Raw genomic sequence first — 18,215 nt, 5'->3', positions numbered from 1 at the left:
TCCACTTGCCACGTCATCTGCCACGTCAACTGACCATGTCACCTGCCACAAGTTGTGGATTGTCCACTTGCCACGTCACCTGACCACGACACCTGCCACAAGTTGTGGATTATCCACTTGCCAAATCACCTGGCCACGTCACCTGCCACAAGTTGTGGATTGTCCACTTGCCATGTCACCTGGCCACGTCACCTGCCACGTCACCTGGCCACGTCACCTGCCACATCACCTGGCCACGTCACCTGCCACAAGTTGTGGAATGTCCACTGGCCACGTCACCTGCCACATCAACTGGCCACGTCACCTGCCACAAGTTGTGGATTGTCCACTTGCCACGTCACCTGCCTCAAGTTGTGTATTGTCCACTTGCCACGTCATCTGCCATGTCACCTGGCCACGCCACCTGCCACAAGTTGTGGATTGTCCACTGGCCACGTCACCTGCCACAAGTTGTGGATTGTCCACTTGCCATGTCACCTGGCCACGTCACCTACCACAAGTTGTGGATTGTACACTTGCCACATTACCTGGCCATGTCACCTGCCACAAGTTGTGGAATGTCCACTGGCCACGTCACCTGCCACATCAACTGGCCACGTCACCTGCCACAAGTTGTGGATTGTCCACTTGCCACGTCACCTGCCTCAAGTTGTGGATTGTCCACTTGCCACGTCATCTGCCACGTCAACTGACCATGTCACCTGCCACAAGTTGTGGATTGTCCACTTGCCACGTCACCTGACCACGACACCTGCCACAAGTTGTGGATTGTCCACTTGTCACGTCACCTGCCACAAGTGGATTATCCACTTGCCAAATCACCTGGCCACGTCACCTGCCACAAGTTGTGGATTGTCCACTGGCCATGTCCCCCTCTCTGCATATTAAGTGTTATATTACAGCAGCCTGTGACAGTTTCTTGCCCTCCTAGATGTTATGATGTGGGTTCACACTGGCAAGCTGCAGTTTAGCTGCAGTGCTGGTGTTCTGGCATGTTACCCTCCAGTCCCATAGACTTCTATTAGGTTGTACATTTTTGCTGCATGTCCTGAAAGTGCACAAAAAGTCCTGCATGCCGCATCTGTGGTGCAATTCCAAAAAATGCAGCAAAAACGCACAATTTCTAATTAGAAGTCTGAGGGACTGGGGCTATGGGAAACCGCCACAGTGGCGGCCTGTCCATTAAGGGCACACGGGCACTTCCCCCTCCATTATGCCACCCCCATATGTAAAATGGATAGATTCATGGCTGCATTTGATGGGGCACAGTGGCTGCATTTGATGGGGCACAGTGGCTGCATTTGATGGGACAAAGTGGCTGCATTTGATGGGACAAAGTGGCTGCATTTGATGGGACAAAGTGGCTGCATTTGATCGGACAAAGTGGCTGCATTTGATGGGGCACAGTGGCTGCATTTGATGGGGCACAGTGGCTGCATTTGATGGGGCACAGTGGCTGCATTTGATGGGGCACAACAGCTGAATTTGATGGGACAAAGTGGCTGCATTTGATGGGCACAGTGGCTGCATTTAATGGGGCACAGTGGCTGCATATAATGGGGCACAGTGGCTGCATTTGATGGGGCACAGTGGCTGCATTTGATGGGGCACAGTGGCTGCATATAATGGGGCACAGTGGCTGCATTTGATGGGGCACAGTGGCTGCATTTGATGGGCACAGTGGCTGCATATAATGGGGCACAGTGGCTGTATTTGATGTTTTTGTTCAGTTTGATTGCTTCCCCCCCAAAAAATGTTGAGCACCAGTGTGAGCCAAAAGGCTTGCACTCACAGATACTCCACTGAAAAGTTATCAATTCTCATGTCACTTTTCAGAGGCATTTGACAGACAGTAAGGAGGTGATGCCCAATTTCCTCCCTGCCTGTTTTAACCTCAGCCAGTCCCTCCAGATATTTCACTTTGTACTCCACCTTATTTTCATTACTCTTTATAGGTATTAGATGTTCTCTCACCTTATTCTTTGCACATCTAATACATAATGAGAGTTCTGGAAATAAGGTGGAGTTCAAAGTGAATTTCTAAACCTAAGTTAAGAACCCCTTTCAGAAGATTTGAGGATATTATTAAACTCAGAGACTGGTGGACTTAGGCCATCATAAATAGATTGAAAATCTGCCAGTTCAGCAGAAATTTCAATCTATCAATGTGCAGACTGGTTATACAGACTCCGATCTATCAACTGACTTCAGTACAACAATGGGAAATGTCCAACGATTTCTCTCTGTTCCAGCAATGTGGAGTGATTTCTCTCTCTGTGCCACAAATGTGGAGCAGTCTCTCTCTCTCTGTGCGGGCATTCCATCATTGTGCCCCCCCCCCCCCGGGCTGCTCAGTCTAAAATGCCCGGGCCTATTTTTTGTCCCAGTCCGGGCCTGCTTGTAAGCATCAAGTGTCAAAAAAGATTTAGCCTTTAAATGGTTAAACTGAGAACTCTCCTACACATAGTTCAGTTCATTGATAAGTAGCAACATTGTATATCTTTTCTCAAAACTTGGCAGTCTGCCCAGGAGAGAGAGAAGGTCTTCTACGGGAAGCTTCAGGCAACTTGCATTGACTTCTATTACAGAAGCTTTTTGCAAGTCGCGGTGCTGAAGTTTAAATCGGCTTTTTTAAAGCACAAATCGGCCGATGCCGATTAATTTAAAAACGCCAAATATCGGCCGATATATCGGCCAACCGATATATCGGTCGACCTCTAGTTCACACCTATGCATTTGTTCAGTGCGTTTTCAGTTTTGTAGAAACACACTACAGTCCATTTAACATGGTTTCCTATGGATTTAGTTCACAGCTGTGCATTTTTTGGAAAGGGCCAGGTTTTTTTTCCTGGTTTTTGGTTCCATAGACTTCAATGGTTTAAAGATGTGTACTGAAAAAATGCAAAATGCACCTGAAATATGTAAAACTGCAACCTACACAAGTGTAAATCAGGTCTTAGGCTGGATTCACACCTATGCAGTTTCAGTGTTTTTTTTGCATTTTGCAGATTTGCACTACAGTCCATATAACATGGTTTCCTATGGATCACGTTCTGTAGTGTAAATCTGCAAAATGCAAAAAGCACTAAGGGCCAGATCTACAAATAGCGGGCCTAACTTAACTTTTCCCATTTAAGTTACACTGCCACAAATTGTCCAAGTTAGTGCCCGATCCACAAAGCACTTACCTAGAAATTTGCAGCTGTGTAACTTAAATCTGTCCGGCGCAAGGCGTGCCCAATCTAATGGGGCGAGTCCCATTTAAATTAGGAGCGCTCCTGCGCCTGACGTACTGCGCATGCTCCCGACGCGATTTTCCCGACGTGCTTTGCGCGGATTTACGTTGCGCCAAGTTTTGAGAATCGCGACGGGTGTAAAAGAAAAAAAAAGAGTTGCGGCGGGAAAAAAAAATTTAAAAAAATTTGACAGCTTAGCGGGAAAGAAGCGTCTACTTTTACATGGTGTACTAAGTTTACACTTTGTAAAAGCAGCCCTAATTTTGCGACGGCAAACTAGTAAGTGCTAATTTGCATACCCGACGCGGAATTTCGACGAGAAATGCCCCCAGCGGCGGCCGCGGTACTGCATCCTAAGATCCGACAGTGTAAAAGTATTACACCTGCCGGATCTTAGGAATATCTATGCATAACTGATTCTGTGAATCAGCTGCATAGATAGAAACAGGGATACGACGGCGTATCAGTAGATACGCCTGCGTATCCCCTTTGTGGATCTGGCCCTAAAAATGCATTGGTATGAATCCAGCCTAAACAGGCATACTGGATGGAAGTCCACAAATTCCACTTGTGTGTGCAAGATCGTATCTTAGATCCAGCTGTGGACATTTGTGTGTAATGTTCACAAGAGAACAGAAGCATATTATAGCGGCAATATAATTGTCAGTTCATGCCATATAGTAATTGACAACATGACTTAACAATGGTGATGTGCAAACACATGCTCTAGATTCAATACTAAAGGCAATTTCAACGGCAGCGGAAGTTATATACTAAATGACGAGGAGAGGTCATAAACAGGCACAAAAACACATACAGTGTAAAGAAGAAAGTAGTGAAGCACTCCAGTATGTGTAAGAATGCAAAATAACTCAACATATGCACAAATCATCAGATCATGTGTTAATAATGTGAAAGATGCAAAAAAACAAACAAACAAAAAACTATCAAAATATATTAAAAAATACCTCAATATTCATATGAATCATCAAATCATGTGGAAAAATAATATACCTTATTTATCGGCATACCGCGCGCCAGCGTATAGCGTGCACCCCAAGCTGAGGAGGGAAGTTTAGGGAAAAACTTACATTTTGGATGTCTTGCCCGGCCTTGTCCGGCGTCCGTCTGCGGCCTTGCGCTGGTCCGTCCAGCCTTGCGCGGGGTCCGTCTTCTGTCTTGCCCAGCGGCCTTGTCCGGCGTCCGTCTGCAGCCTTGCGCAGGGTCCGTCGAGCCTTGTGGGTGTCCGTCTGCGGCGGGGTCCGTCGAGGGGTTGCAGCGTTGTGTGTTCGAATTTGGTGCGCTGTGCAGAGCCAGATTTCCTGCGCACTCGGCTTCACTCGGCTCCTCTCGCGTGGCTGTGGGCGGAGCCGAGCGTGGCCGAGCCTAGCCTAGCCGAGTGCGCAGTACACTCGGCTCGGCTCGGACAATGTCGGAGATGTCGGAGACAGCGGGGATCGGCGGGGTATCGGCGTATATCGCGCACCCACGATTTCCCCCTGATTTTAAGGGGAAAAAAGTGCGCGGTATACGCCGATAAATACGGTATATCAGATAATAAGGCTGGATTCACACCTATGCATTTTAAGTGCTTTTTGCATTTTGCCAGAACGTGTTCCATAGGAAACCATGATAAATAGACTGTACAGGGGGTCCCCGACTTACGAAGGCGTAAGGGACTTTCGCTTTGTTCTTAAGTCGGAAATGTTTGTAAGTCGGGCCGTGCATGCACAGAACGGCAATTACGAACATTTCCGTCATTTTCCGATGTTCCGTTGAAAGGCCGTGCATGCGCAGAACGGCAATTACAAACATTTCCGTCATTTTCCGAGGTCACGTCTGGCTGCGCATGCGCAGAACGGTAGATAGTCCCCGCAGCGTCCCGTTCGTAAGTAGGAGTTGTTCGTAAGTCGTGGACCCCCTGTAGTGCAAATCTGCAAAAAGTACTAAAAATGCATAGGTGTGAATCCAGCCTAAAATAATATACCCACATTCAACAATCTCTTAATGAATATAAAGAGAAAATGATGTACACTATATTTGTCAAACACGTGAAAATGGCACCCCAGTCTAAAGGGCCGTACACACGATACGAAAATCGGATGGAAAAATTTGTACGACAAGCTGTGTGCCGATTTTTGGATCGATAGTACGGTGCTTTGGACTGCCGATTTTGCGTTTTCGTCAGACAAATGTGCAGACTATAACATTTTTGACGGATGTGAACTCAACGTCCGATTTTCGTTTCATTAGTATGGTTTTCATAAGAAACAAAAGCATACATACAAAACTATTCAACACATTACGTCACTTCTCACGTTGTATTCTGTCGTACAAAAATATCCAGTCATGTGAGTAACCTCTTCACTTTTGATGTGAGACTAGCATGCTACAAAAAACGGACGTTCGGTCGTCCGAAAATCTGATTGTGTTTGAGTTGGCCCTCCCTTTGCAGCTATAACAGCTTTAGCTCTTCTTGAAAGGCCGTCCACAAGGTTTAGGAGTGTGTCTATGGGAATGTTTGACCATTCTTCCAGAAGCGCATTTGTGAGGTCAGGCACTGATGTGGACAAGAAGGCCTGGCTTGCAGTCTCTGTTCTAATTCATCCCATGGGTGTTCTATCGGGTTGAGGTCAGAACTATGTGCAGGCCAGTCAAGTTCCTCCACCCCAAACTCACTCACCCATGTCTTTATAGACCTTGCTTTGTGCACTGGTCCACATCATTTGGTGGAGGGGTGATTATGGTGTGAGGTTGTTTTTCAGGGGTTGGGATTGGCCCCTTAGTTCCAGTGAAGGGAACTCTTAAGGCGTCAGCATACCAAGACATTTTGGACAATTTCATGCTCCCAACTTTGTGGGAACAGTTTGGGGACAGCCCCTTCCTGTTCCAATATGACTGCGCACCAGTGCAAAAAAGCAAGGTCCATAAAGTCCAGATCTCAACCCGATAGACTGGCTGACTTTTTCGTGAACAATTTAGTCCTGACAGTATCTGATTTAGCCCCCATTCACATTGAATACGACTTTAAAAGTGTGTGACTTTATCTGAAATCGCACAATTTCAAAGCCGAATGTCAGTGTGACTTCAGATGTGACTTTGTGCAGCTTCATGCACAGATGTCTATTCAAGTCGCACCTGAAAACGGCAAAACTAGGGCATGTACTACTTTTTCAAATCGATGTGGCACCAGAAAGTCGACAATAGGATGCGACTTGTCATGCGATTTGACCTGTCAATTTGCATGACAATTCGCTCCAATGTGAACAGGGGATAAATCATTCTCAAACTAACAATCAGTTATTTTTTTCTCATTCTATTTTTATTCATTTTGTTGTATAAAGGGGTACAACCATACATTTGCGAGTCGCGCCGTCGTATCTATGCGCCTGATTCTTAGAATCAGTTACGCATAGATTTCCCTTAGATCCGACAGGCGTAAGTCTCTTACGCTGTCGGATCGTAACTGCATTTTTACGCTGACCGCTAGGGGCGTGTACGCTGATTTACACGTCTAAATATGTGAATCAGCTAGATACGCGAATTCACTAACGTACGCCTGGCCGACGCAGTACATTTACGCCATTTATGTTAGGCTTTTCCTGGCGTATAGTTACCCCTGCTATATGGTGGAGTAAGTGCGGCGTACCAATGTTAAGTATGGCCGTCGTTCCCGCGACGAAATTTGAAAATTTTGCGTTGTTTGCGTAACTCGTCCGTGAATGGGGCTGGACGTAATTTACGTCCACGTCAAAACCAATACGTCCTTGCAGCGTATTAGGAGCATAGCACACTGGGAGATTTCCACAGACAGCGCATGCGCCGTTCGTGAAAAACGTCAATCACGTTGGGTCACAGAAGATTAACATAAAACACGCCCCCTGTCCCACATTTGAATTAGGCGGGCTTACGCCGGCCGATTTACGATACACCGCCGCAACTTACGGAGAAAGTCCTGAGGCATAACGTAAATAGGTTACGTTACGCCCGCACAAAGATGCGCGCACCTACGAGAATCTGGCCCAAAGAGTTTATCCCATGGTGCATGAGCTGTAAGCCATAATCATCACAATTATGACAAATCGCGGCTTGAACTATCTTGCTTTGCATGTAATGAGTCTCTCTCATATATTAGTTTCACATTTTAAGTTGCATTAGTGAAATAAATGAACTTTTGCACAATATTCTTTTCAAGTATCACCTGTAGGTTATAACCATATGGGTTTAATATTGCTAAGGCTGGTGATGGTGATGTTAGAATTTTTTTCAATTTCTGCTATGAGTTGGAAAATTCTCCTCCAGAAACGACAGAGGTGTTTACAATACCACATAATGTACATCAGCATGCCTGTGGAACCACATCCTCTCCAGCATAAGAATTGTTTGACAAGTATGCACTTTCGACCCATTCTTGAAAAAGGCTTTTTCCTGGGCAAGGTCCTTTTCTTTTCTATTATGATTATGCTGTCCACAAAGCCATCACCATAAAGAGATAAATCATTGAAACTTAGCAATGTCCCTCAAAGTTGGTATTGCCCTACGGCGGGGAGTGGCCAAGCATTACAAGCCATGTTACTACCTAATAAAGTTTATTGAGAAGGATAAACTGTATTGGGAAATAGCAAAGTGCAACCAGAATGTTTATTTCCATAAAAGCATGGTTTGATGAGTTTGGTGTGAAGGAACTTGATTGGCCTGCATAAAGACCTGGGGCCAGATTCAGAAAGAGATACGACGGCGTATCTCCTGATACGCCGTCGTATCTCTGAGTGCGCTCGGTCGTATCTATGCGCCTGATTCAGAGAATCAGTTACGCATAGATTTCCCTAAGATCCATCTGGTGTAATGCCGCGTACACACCATCACTTTATGTGATGAAAAAAAACCCGCGCATGCCCAGAAGCTAGTTATGAAGCGAGCTTCAATGGAAAAAAGTGGTGAACGTAACCTCGCTTTGCTAGAGCATTGTGAGAAAAACGATGGTGTGTAGGCGACGTCGTTTTTGAAAATTGAAGTTTAAAAAACGTTGTTTTTTACTTCACAGAAAATGTCGTTTTTTTCCATCACATAAAGTGATGGTGTGTACGCTGCATAAGTGTCTTACACCATCGTATCTTAGGCTGCATTATCAGGCTGGCTGCTAGGTGGCGCTTCCGTTTGTTTACGCAAGGAATATGCAAATTACTATTTACGTCGATTCAGAAACAAACGACCGCCCGACGCTTTTTTTTTACGTTGTTTGCGTTCGGCTTTTTCCGGCGTAAAGTTACCCCTGCTATATGAGGGGTATGTGGGGAAAACCTTATGTTAAGTATGGCCGTCGTTCCCGCGCCAAGTTTTTACATTTTTATGTCGTTTGCGTAAGTCGTTCGTGAATACGGCTGGACGTAATTTACGTTCACGTCGAAAGCAATGACGTTTTGCAGCGGATTTTCGAGCATGCGCACTGGGATGTTTTCACGAACGGCGCATGCGCCGTTAAAAAAAAAGTAAAATACGCGGTGTCAAGCCATATTTAGATAAAAAACGCCCCCAACATCCCCATTTGAATTAGGCGGGCTTACGCCGGCCCACATACGTTACGCCGCCTTAACTTAGGGCGCAAGTTCTTTCTGAATACGGAACTTGTGCCCAAAGTTACAGCAGCGTAACGTATCTAGGATACGTTACGCCGGCCGGACAGATACGCTCAGGTATCTGAATCCGGACCATTATCTCAACCCTAAACAACACGTTTGGGGTGAACTGGAATGCCAAATGGGAGCCAGGTCTTGTCATCCAACATCAGTACCTGACCCCACAAATGCTCTTTTGATTAAATGGGCACAGATTTCCATAAAACACCCCAAACTCTTCCCAGAACAAAAGAGGCTGTTATAGCCACAAAGGTAATACTCTATCCATATACAGGTGGGGTCATACCATTTTCCACACTCTCTATCTATATGCAGGTTGGGCCATACAGTGTTCTACACTCTATCTATAAGCTCATATAGGTGTTATTATGCCCAAGTGTTCCTAAATGTTGGCTATACAATGCAAGCATACTTTTGTCTCAATCATTTTTTATATAAGTTATTCTAATTACTGTGCAGCGTTACACTATTTTGATCTTCATGATTAAGGCTCACAATGGATTAACATTTAGAAACATGTTAGTGACCTTGTCTTAATCATAAAACAATTATTCATAGCACTTATTTTCTTTTCCTCCAATGTGCACAGAACAATGCAATCAAGACATCCAAATATAATTTTTTTACCTTTCTACCACTAAACCTTTATGAGCAATTCAAGAGGATCGCCAATGTCTATTTTCTGTTCCTGCTTATCCTACAGGTAATGGAAGCATTTTTTTCTACTGTAGTTGTCAAATAATACTGACCTAAAGGCACAGACTAGAATTTTTTAGATTTTCAGGAGTTCCTAATTTTTTTTTTAGTGATTACAAACCACCAATAAATTGCTTAATGTGTCCTATACTACCTTCTATGACTTCAAAAGTTGTCAATAGCTTGTTTGTACTTTGTATATGGATAGCTAGGAACAGAGCAGCTGAACAGCTGACAATGTTACTTGTATGTTATCTGACACAGAAAATAAATTTCTCCACTTTGATTTCAAATTTAATAATTTTAGATAATCTTGTTTCATTTTACCGAATTATTCTGGAATCCAGGGTAATACACCCAAAATGTGGTTCCTATACCCCAAAGGAGTGTGGATACCTCCGGTTAAGAACCCCTGTCCTAATTATTTGTTAATCTCTAGGTACAGTATGTGGATTTCATTACAAAAACTGCATGAGCGTTCACGCATCAACAGTAATCTTTTTCTACTAAGAAACTTATATAAGATGAGACTAGAAGAAGGCCAGCAAATGTGTGACCACGTGAAAGCTATGCTAGAGATTATAGAGTAGCTACGCGCCATTGGAGAGGACATTCAAGATAACCATATGGCTGCCCTGCTCCTCTGCAGCCTTCCAGAGACATATACTGCTCTTATTAATGCTTTAGAAACCAGACCTGAGCAGGAGCTGATACTGGAATATGTCAAAGGCAAATTCATTGATGCATATGACAGAAGGAAAGAAAATAAGCGCCATGATGACAAAGCTCTCAAGATGTACAAAGGCACAAAGCAGAACCTGCTTTCATTGTAAAAGGATCAGTCTCTTCAAAAAGGACTGTTCTATCTGGAAATCCGAACAGAGAAAGATAGAGCTTTTCACAAAAGAGAGAGTCAAAGCAGTCACAAAGAAAGTTAAAGACACAAAATGGAGTGGCACCTTTAAAGTGACAAAGCGGCAAGCCACGGGACTGGTGCATAGACTGAGGTGCGACAAGCCACATGACTAGCGATGAGACTTTCTTCCACAGGCACCTCCACACAGCTAATACACAGTGAGATATGTGGTCCTATGAAAACTCCCACATCAGGTGGGAACAGATATCTACTGACTTTCATTGAGGATTATTCCAAGTACACAACTACTTATCTGATGAAAAACAAGAATAAAGCATTAGAGAAACTTCAAGTGTTCATTGACAGTCTCACAACAAATTCCAATGGAAACCAGGAATAATATGCACTGACAATGGGGGAGAATACATAAGCAAAGAAGTGGCTTCATACTGTACCTGAAGAAACAAGGAATAGTACACCAGACAACCACACCATACACTCCTCAACAAAACAGTGTAGCAAAAAGGAAAAATAGCACTCTTATAGAAATGGCCAGGTGCATATTGTCGGATTGCCAACCAACCTCGCAAGTACTGGGGAGAAACAGTCATGACTGCAACCTACCTACAGAACAGACTACCCTTAAGAGCCATTAAAGTACTCTATTCGAAATGTGGCATGGATCAAAGCCTGGCATAGGGCACAGCAGAGTGTTTGGTTGTAAAGCATATGCCTATATACCCAGGGCCGGCCCTATGATGGGACCGGGTGGTACCATGGGTACCAGGCAGCACTTTTAGGGGGGGCAGCATACTGATGCCTGCCAGCCCGTTCCGCCAGCTCCGCTACCCAAATAAAATGAATGTCCTTTTTTTCCCCACAAATAGAGCTTTCTTTTGGTGATATTTGATCACCTCTGCGGTTTTTATTTTTTGTGCTATAAATATATATATTTTTTTACTTTTTGCTATAATAAATATCCCCAAAATTTAGAAAAATAAACAATTTTCTTCAGTTTAGGCCAATATGTATTCTTCTACATATTTTTGGTACCAAAAAAAAACACAATTAGCGTACATTGATTTGTTTGCGCAAAAGACACTGTGGCCGCCGGAAATTCACAGGTCCCTTTATACTCCTGGATACATGTATAGAGCCATGGCAGGTCCTTTTATACACCTATATGCATGTATAGAGCCATGACAGGCCCTCATTATACTCCTTTATACATGTATAGAGCCATGACAGGTCCTCTTTATACTCCTATATACATTTATAGAGCCATGGCAGGTACTCTTTATATTCCTTTACATGTACAGAGTCTCGACAGGTCCTCTATATACATGTATAGAGCCATGACAGGTCCTCTTTATACTTCTTTATACATGTATAGAGCCATGACAGGTACTCTTTATACATGTATAGAGCCATGTCAAGTACTCTTTATAGTCCTATATACATTTATAGAACCATGACAGGTCCTCTTGATATTCCTTTACATGTAAAGAGTAATGACAGGTCCTCTATATACATGTATAGAGCCATGACAGGTCCTCTTTATACTCCTATACATGTATAGAGCAATGACAGGTCCTCTTTATACTCCTTTATACATGTATAGAGCCATGACGGGTCCCCTTTAGTTATCATGATATTAAATAATGAATGTGGGGGCCTTTTGGTTGGCGTGATTTTTTTTGGGGGGGGTGCAGCATTTCATTCTTGGTCCCAGGCAGCGCAATGTCTTGGGCCGGCACTGTATATACCAAGTGAAAAGAGATCCAAGCTGGAGAACAGAGCCATAGAGGGAATTCTAGTAGGCTTCAGTGAGCAAACTAAAGGTTACAGAATTCTAAACCCAAAGACTGACAAAGTGTCAATAAGCCATAGTGTTTATTTTAATGAGAGTGGATCACCAGAAACAAATATTCCTGAAAGCTGTGAAGAAAATATGCCAAGCAAACCAGAAGAAATGGTTGACCAAAGAGAACCTGTGCAGGAGTCAGAACAAGAGGTGGAACTCACAGTGCCTAAACCAAGTTCACCACCAGATCCTGCTGAACTGCCTGAAGTCAGAATATCCACTCAGACTACAAAGGGGCTACGACCCCGCAATCTGTCATATACTGTCAATACACACAGCATACTTGAACCAATATTCTGGAAGAGCGCTTCTTAGCGTTGTAGCTGAGAAAAGCATGAAACTGAAACACCTAGACGTTAAAACTGCTTTCCTATATGGAGACATTAAGCAAGATCTCTACATGGAACAACCACCAAGGTTTGAGCAAGGAGACAACCTTGTGTGTAAACTTCAGAAGAGCACCTATGGTCTGCAAGGATGTGGAATCAGAACAAAGTACTTACCAGAGAGGGATTCTCAAGAAGTAAAGCAGATCTCTGTCTCTACTCCAGGAATCAAGGAGACAGATGGATATACATCCTTATCTATGTTGATTACATTATATCCCCAAGAAGGGGATTACAATCAGATAGTTTACAAGCTAAAATAACACTTTTAAATCAAAGAGCAAGGTGTTATTAACATTTAATACTGCCCGTTAGAGGAAATGACTGCTGATGCACTCACCAAGCCTTTGTTAAAGGAAAGTCATAGTTATATCCAGAAGAAGCTGAATATAATTTGACAAAGCACATGCTGTTGAGAAGGGGTGTTGGAAGAGTGACAGCTGGTAGATTTCTATACTGTGAACTATATACTATATGCATTATACCTCTCTATGCAGCAGGGGGTGCTGTAGTATTCTAGTGTTATAGTGTGTATTCTATGATGTAACAGGATGTATTGTCTACGTTCAGTGTACCTGTTTGTGTTCTCTTCCTGTTCCATGATAAAAATATCCTCCATAAAAGTAAAGTATTCTCTGCAAATAAGACGCTTCCAGTTTATTATATCAATACTCTGATAACATAAATTAGGCGATGGGGGGGGGGGGGGGGGTCCTGAGGTACAGATAGTCAGCGTGGAACATATTCCAGAGGGTAGTATTGGGGGCATTAGTGGTAGGGTAACCAAAGCACATAATCCCAATGTAAGTATAGTAGCAAGTCCTAGTTTCAATCTCACAACACCGAAAAAGGGGATAGTATGCGACCGGTCTAAACTACGTGGCATGCTCACCAATGCCAGGAGCCTGGTGGACAAGATGGTTGAACTAGAGATACTGTTGTACGAGGAGGATTTGGATTTTGTGGGAATTTCAGAGACCTGGTTCAACAGCTCTCATGATTGTCTGGCAATCATTCAAGGGTATACTCTTTATCACAAAGGATAAAGAGGGTAGAAAAGGGGGAGGGGTATGCCTATATATCAAGAATAATGTACAAGTGAATGTGAGAGATGACATCACTAAGGGAGCTAGGGAGGAGGTGGAATCCCCTGATGCTTGTCACTCTTTGATTATGACCTTTGTACAAAGCGCCTCCAATGTAGAAATCTGAGTCTAGTTCTCTCTGTGTTTCAGAAGAAGCTGTTTGTATCCATTAAACACATTCCCATCTCTACTCTCTCCCACAAAGTGGCCTTCTTTGTAGCCATTAACTCTGCAAGACAATAGGCTGAGCTGAGCTTATCCTACAAGGAACTCTTTCTTATCTTGCATAGGGACAAGGTGGCATTGAGAACCAGGACATTCTTCTTGCCTAGTGTAGTTTCTGTCTTTCACCTTTTGAGTGACATTGTTTTTATGTCCCTCTGACTGGCTTCTTGTTCCACCTTCTCCAGGTGGCTTAGGCCGATCATCATCCACACTTATGGCCTCGCAGATCAGGCTCCACCCTTTCCTATTAAGGCGCACTGTACTAGATCTGCAAGTCCTTCTTAAAGTGGAAGTAAACCCTCCTATCATTTTCAGCCAAGGAAGCGGCCATCTTGACCTCTGTTTAATCTGCAACTGCCATGATGCTGCACATGTGACCTGTTATGAAACTAGCCATTGGATGGTTTGGCAGTTTGGTTGAGAGCACAAACAAATGTGACAGCTAGCATTTCCGGCATGCCGGGAATGTTAACTGTTTTTGTAACTTTCAAATTGAAGGGTTTACTTCCACTTTAATTTTTTTGGCATCAAGCAACTGTTCCCCTGTTTTTCAAGTCTGCCATATGGTCTTCTGTTCACAAATTCAAGGTCTTTGAGCTACAGGTTATCCCTAGTTTTTCTGTTGTTATTTCTTGTGCTGGTTAGTGATTGTTTTCTGCATTGCCCATCCTTCAGTTGGACTGCTTTTGAATGACCCAAATGATTTACATGTGCTCCCGTGGACGAGAAAAAAAAAGTTTTGTTATACTCATTATAAAAAAAACTTTCCTTGGGGTTCATTGAGGGACACAGGTCTCACCACTTATTGTTTAAGATCATGCTCTTGGTACAACAGTACAACACAACTGATGAATGCTGGTAGTAAGAGAGGTTATCCTGGACTGGCCAACAGTGTTTTTGTTTTATAGTGTCCAGTTCTCTTGTAGTCAGCAGTATATCCTGAAGGTTACAAGGTTCCTTTCCCTGTACTTTCTTCAACCCATACATTCTAAAAAATTATTTTGCTTACCTAAATCTAATTTTATTTCTAGCTGGTTGGGTTATATATCAGGTCCTTTCTGCTCTGGTTGCAGTGGGTAACTCCTACTTATACACAAAATGGTGCTCTCATAGTGCTGTTTGAGCATCATTCTGTGCATGAGTATCAACCCTGACCGCTATGATGATGCACCCTCAGGGGCTTTTTGCATGGAAACAGAGCTATAAAGCAGGTGAGTATTGCAGTGAAAGTTTTTTTTTTTTGGAGTTGGGCTTTTGAAAGTCTGCAGAAATGTAGATCGGTGTGTTGCTTGATTCAAGAAAAGCCCTCTCTATCATTAAACTAAATCTTTGCCCAATGGAGAGTTTGCCATGAACATGTCTCAAAATCCGCATTCACAGGGTAGTAAAAGAAGGCGTCTGAATCTTGTTGTAAGAGATTGTAAAAAACTCAGATTTAAAGGTGAATTGAGTAAGATAATTGCTGATTTTAGTTATACTGCAGTTTACTTTAACAGAATTAAAACGTTTCTTATTGCTCCCCTAGTTTATTCCGCAAATAGGTACAGTGTCATGGTACACCACCCTAGTACCGCTGGCCATTGTCTTAGGAATCACTGCACTCAAAGACCTGTCAGATGATATTGTAAGTAAAAAAAAACTGAAAAAAAAAACAAAACCTATCTCCATTTTTCATTTTCCTCATACAAATGATTGTACCCCTTTAATCCTTGTAGTCTCGTCACCAACTGGACAACAAGATAAATAACCGATCATGTGAAGTTATAAAAGATGGAAGGTGAGAAAGAATATAAATCCATTACTGTTAGTAAAGAGTCCAGTGTTGCTACTCATACAACCCAGAGCCCACAGGTGCTTGATCTGCAGCGGCGTAACCGAAAATAATTGTCCATAAAAGTGATTTGCACAACCGATGCTGCAACAACGTACTGTATCTGGGACTTGTACACTGGATTTCCTAATAAAAGCAAGATTTTAGAGCAACACCAGTTGTGTGGATCACTTTTATGGAGAATATAAATCCATACATGCATCTATTCTGCCATTGTCACTTTAACAGTTTTTTTTGAGCTTCCCAAAGACACCAGATAACAATGTACTAATTTGGCTGAAAGAACTTAATGACCATTGAGCACCCCACACCATCTTCTTTGACCTTTGTGTGGGGGGGGGGGGGATTATTAAATAGTAGGGCTGTGGAAATTAAAGATTAATTCCCCGATTAATCTTTAATTTTTTTGATCGATCAAAATTCTTGATGTCACCGGACAGCCTGGACAGTGAGACTTACCCTGCTGAATGCGAGCAAACTGCACCCATTGGATTGAGGTACCTTTGCATCTGTGGAGCAGGAGGATGCATCAGGCTCTATCAGGGGAAGGGGGCAAAAATAACCATCGTTTTCCTGTCCTAAGCGGTTTTGTGCAGACAATTCTTTGTGTATCTGCAACATCTGTTCCGTGCAAAAGACTGTTCAGTTCTTCAGGGTATATTGTCAATAAAATGCGATCATGTCTGGCTAAAGTAATGCCTGCTTGCCTACTATAAAGTGACTGACAGTCAATATACTAGATACATTTTATAATTAAAGTTAAACTAACTTTCTACGTTTTTCTTAAAGTTTAATAAGAAAAAATTACTTATGTCAGTGCTACAGTTTGAATTTAAAACGTATTTGTGTGAACTGTGAAGTTAAGTCATGGATTGTGGAAACTAACTAGTGTCGGGTGATTGTATATAGTGTATACCACATTTACCACTGACTAATGCAGAGTTGCAAGGAGATCAGCTAAAAGTAGTTGGATCTGTATGTGCGTTATAATAAATCGAAATTAGTCGATTAATCGATTAAAAAAAAATCGATTAATCGAACACGAAAATTGTAATCAGTAACAGCCCTATTAAATAGTGAAATAATTAAACAGGGTATAAGCCTTTCTAATCTCTAATGTTTTCCTTGAGAAAAGCCAGCTCTGTGTTTACAAGGACAGCTTTCCTCTCAGTGACTATCGCAGATCCCTGTCTGCCATGCACTCCCGGCGGGGACAAGGGTTTTTCAGATGCAAGTGCAGAGTGGGATGGGTCATCACATGGTATAAGCTTCACTGTGATCCCCATCTGTGCTGGGGTAAATAGATGCCAACCAATGATCTCCCTGCAAGTGAGCCGCCTACACTAATGGGAAGTACTAGAGCCAGGCCGGCTAAGTGAGATGCAAGAAAGCTTTTTAGGGAGGAGACATGAGGGCTGTGGTGGGAGATGTGTGCAGAGGTAGAGGATGGGGGTGAGTGGTGCAGAGGTCAGAGCCTAAGAGGGGTGAAAGTGAGATGTGGAAAGCCTGTGAAAGAGAGCTAAACCCTGCACACTGTGCATAGTACACCCCTAAACCCTGCATTCCGTATATATGGCATGCCCCTGAAGTCTGTGTATAGGGCAACCCTAAAACTGCATTCTGTACGTAGCACACCCCTGAACTCTGCACTTGGTATGTAGCGCACCCCTGAGCTCTGCACTATGTACATAGCACACCCCTGAACTCTTCACTCTGCACATAGTGCATCCCTGAACTCTGCACTTTGTACATAGAGCATTAGTAAACTCTGCACAAACTGCACTCCTGGTATTTATTGCCCCTTTAAGATCCTCCCACTCTTAGTGCAGTTTGGTCACACGCGCTGTTCGATGCAGTTCGGCGAAGGGGGGCGTGGTTAAGTTCTGGGAAAAATGCCCTAGATAAATAAATATAGTCTAAAGCCTTGTACACACAATAGGTTAACCAGAGGACAACGGTCTGAAGGACCGTTGTCCTAGGTTAACGTATGAAGCTGACTGATGGTCCGTCGTGCGTACACACCATCAGTTAAAAAAACGATCGTGTCAGAACGCGGTGACGTAAAACACAACGACGTGCTGAAAAAAACGTTCAATGCTTCCAAGCATGCGTCGACTTGATTCTGAGCATTCTGAGCATGCGTGGATTTTTAACCGATGGTTGTGCGTACTAACGATCGGTTTTGGCCTATCGGTTAGAAATCCATCAGTTAAATTTTAAAGCAAGTTGCCATTTTTTTAACTTAAGGTTAAATAACCTATGGGGCCTACACACGATCGGTTTGGACCGATGAAAACGGTCCTTCAGACCATTGTCCTCTGGTTAACCTATGGTGTGTGTACGAGGCCTAACAGATACAACCAACCCTTTCAGGGCAACCATAATGCTGATGCGGCCTGC

At 43.3% G+C, this 18,215-nt stretch overlaps 1 protein-coding gene across 1 annotated transcript in view; it reads left to right on the top strand.

The window, feature by feature from the left end:
- LOC120927109 (phospholipid-transporting ATPase IC-like) overlaps positions 1–18,215 on the top strand; it is a 163,881-nt gene that overhangs the window by 57,954 nt on the left and 87,712 nt on the right. The window contains exons 4-6 of the mRNA XM_040337549.1: positions 9,462–9,575; positions 15,510–15,608; positions 15,700–15,761. Of these exons, the coding sequence (XP_040193483.1) occupies positions 9,462–9,575; positions 15,510–15,608; positions 15,700–15,761 (275 nt within the window). The remainder of the gene's footprint in view (positions 1–9,461; positions 9,576–15,509; positions 15,609–15,699; positions 15,762–18,215) is intronic.

The sequence above is a fragment of the Rana temporaria genome, chromosome 1, assembly GCF_905171775.1.
Source record: "Rana temporaria chromosome 1, aRanTem1.1, whole genome shotgun sequence".
NCBI classification, from domain to species: Eukaryota; Metazoa; Chordata; class Amphibia; order Anura; family Ranidae; genus Rana; species Rana temporaria.
The sequence above is the reverse complement of the archived record's forward strand: the minus strand, read 5'-3'. Positions and strand labels throughout refer to the sequence as shown.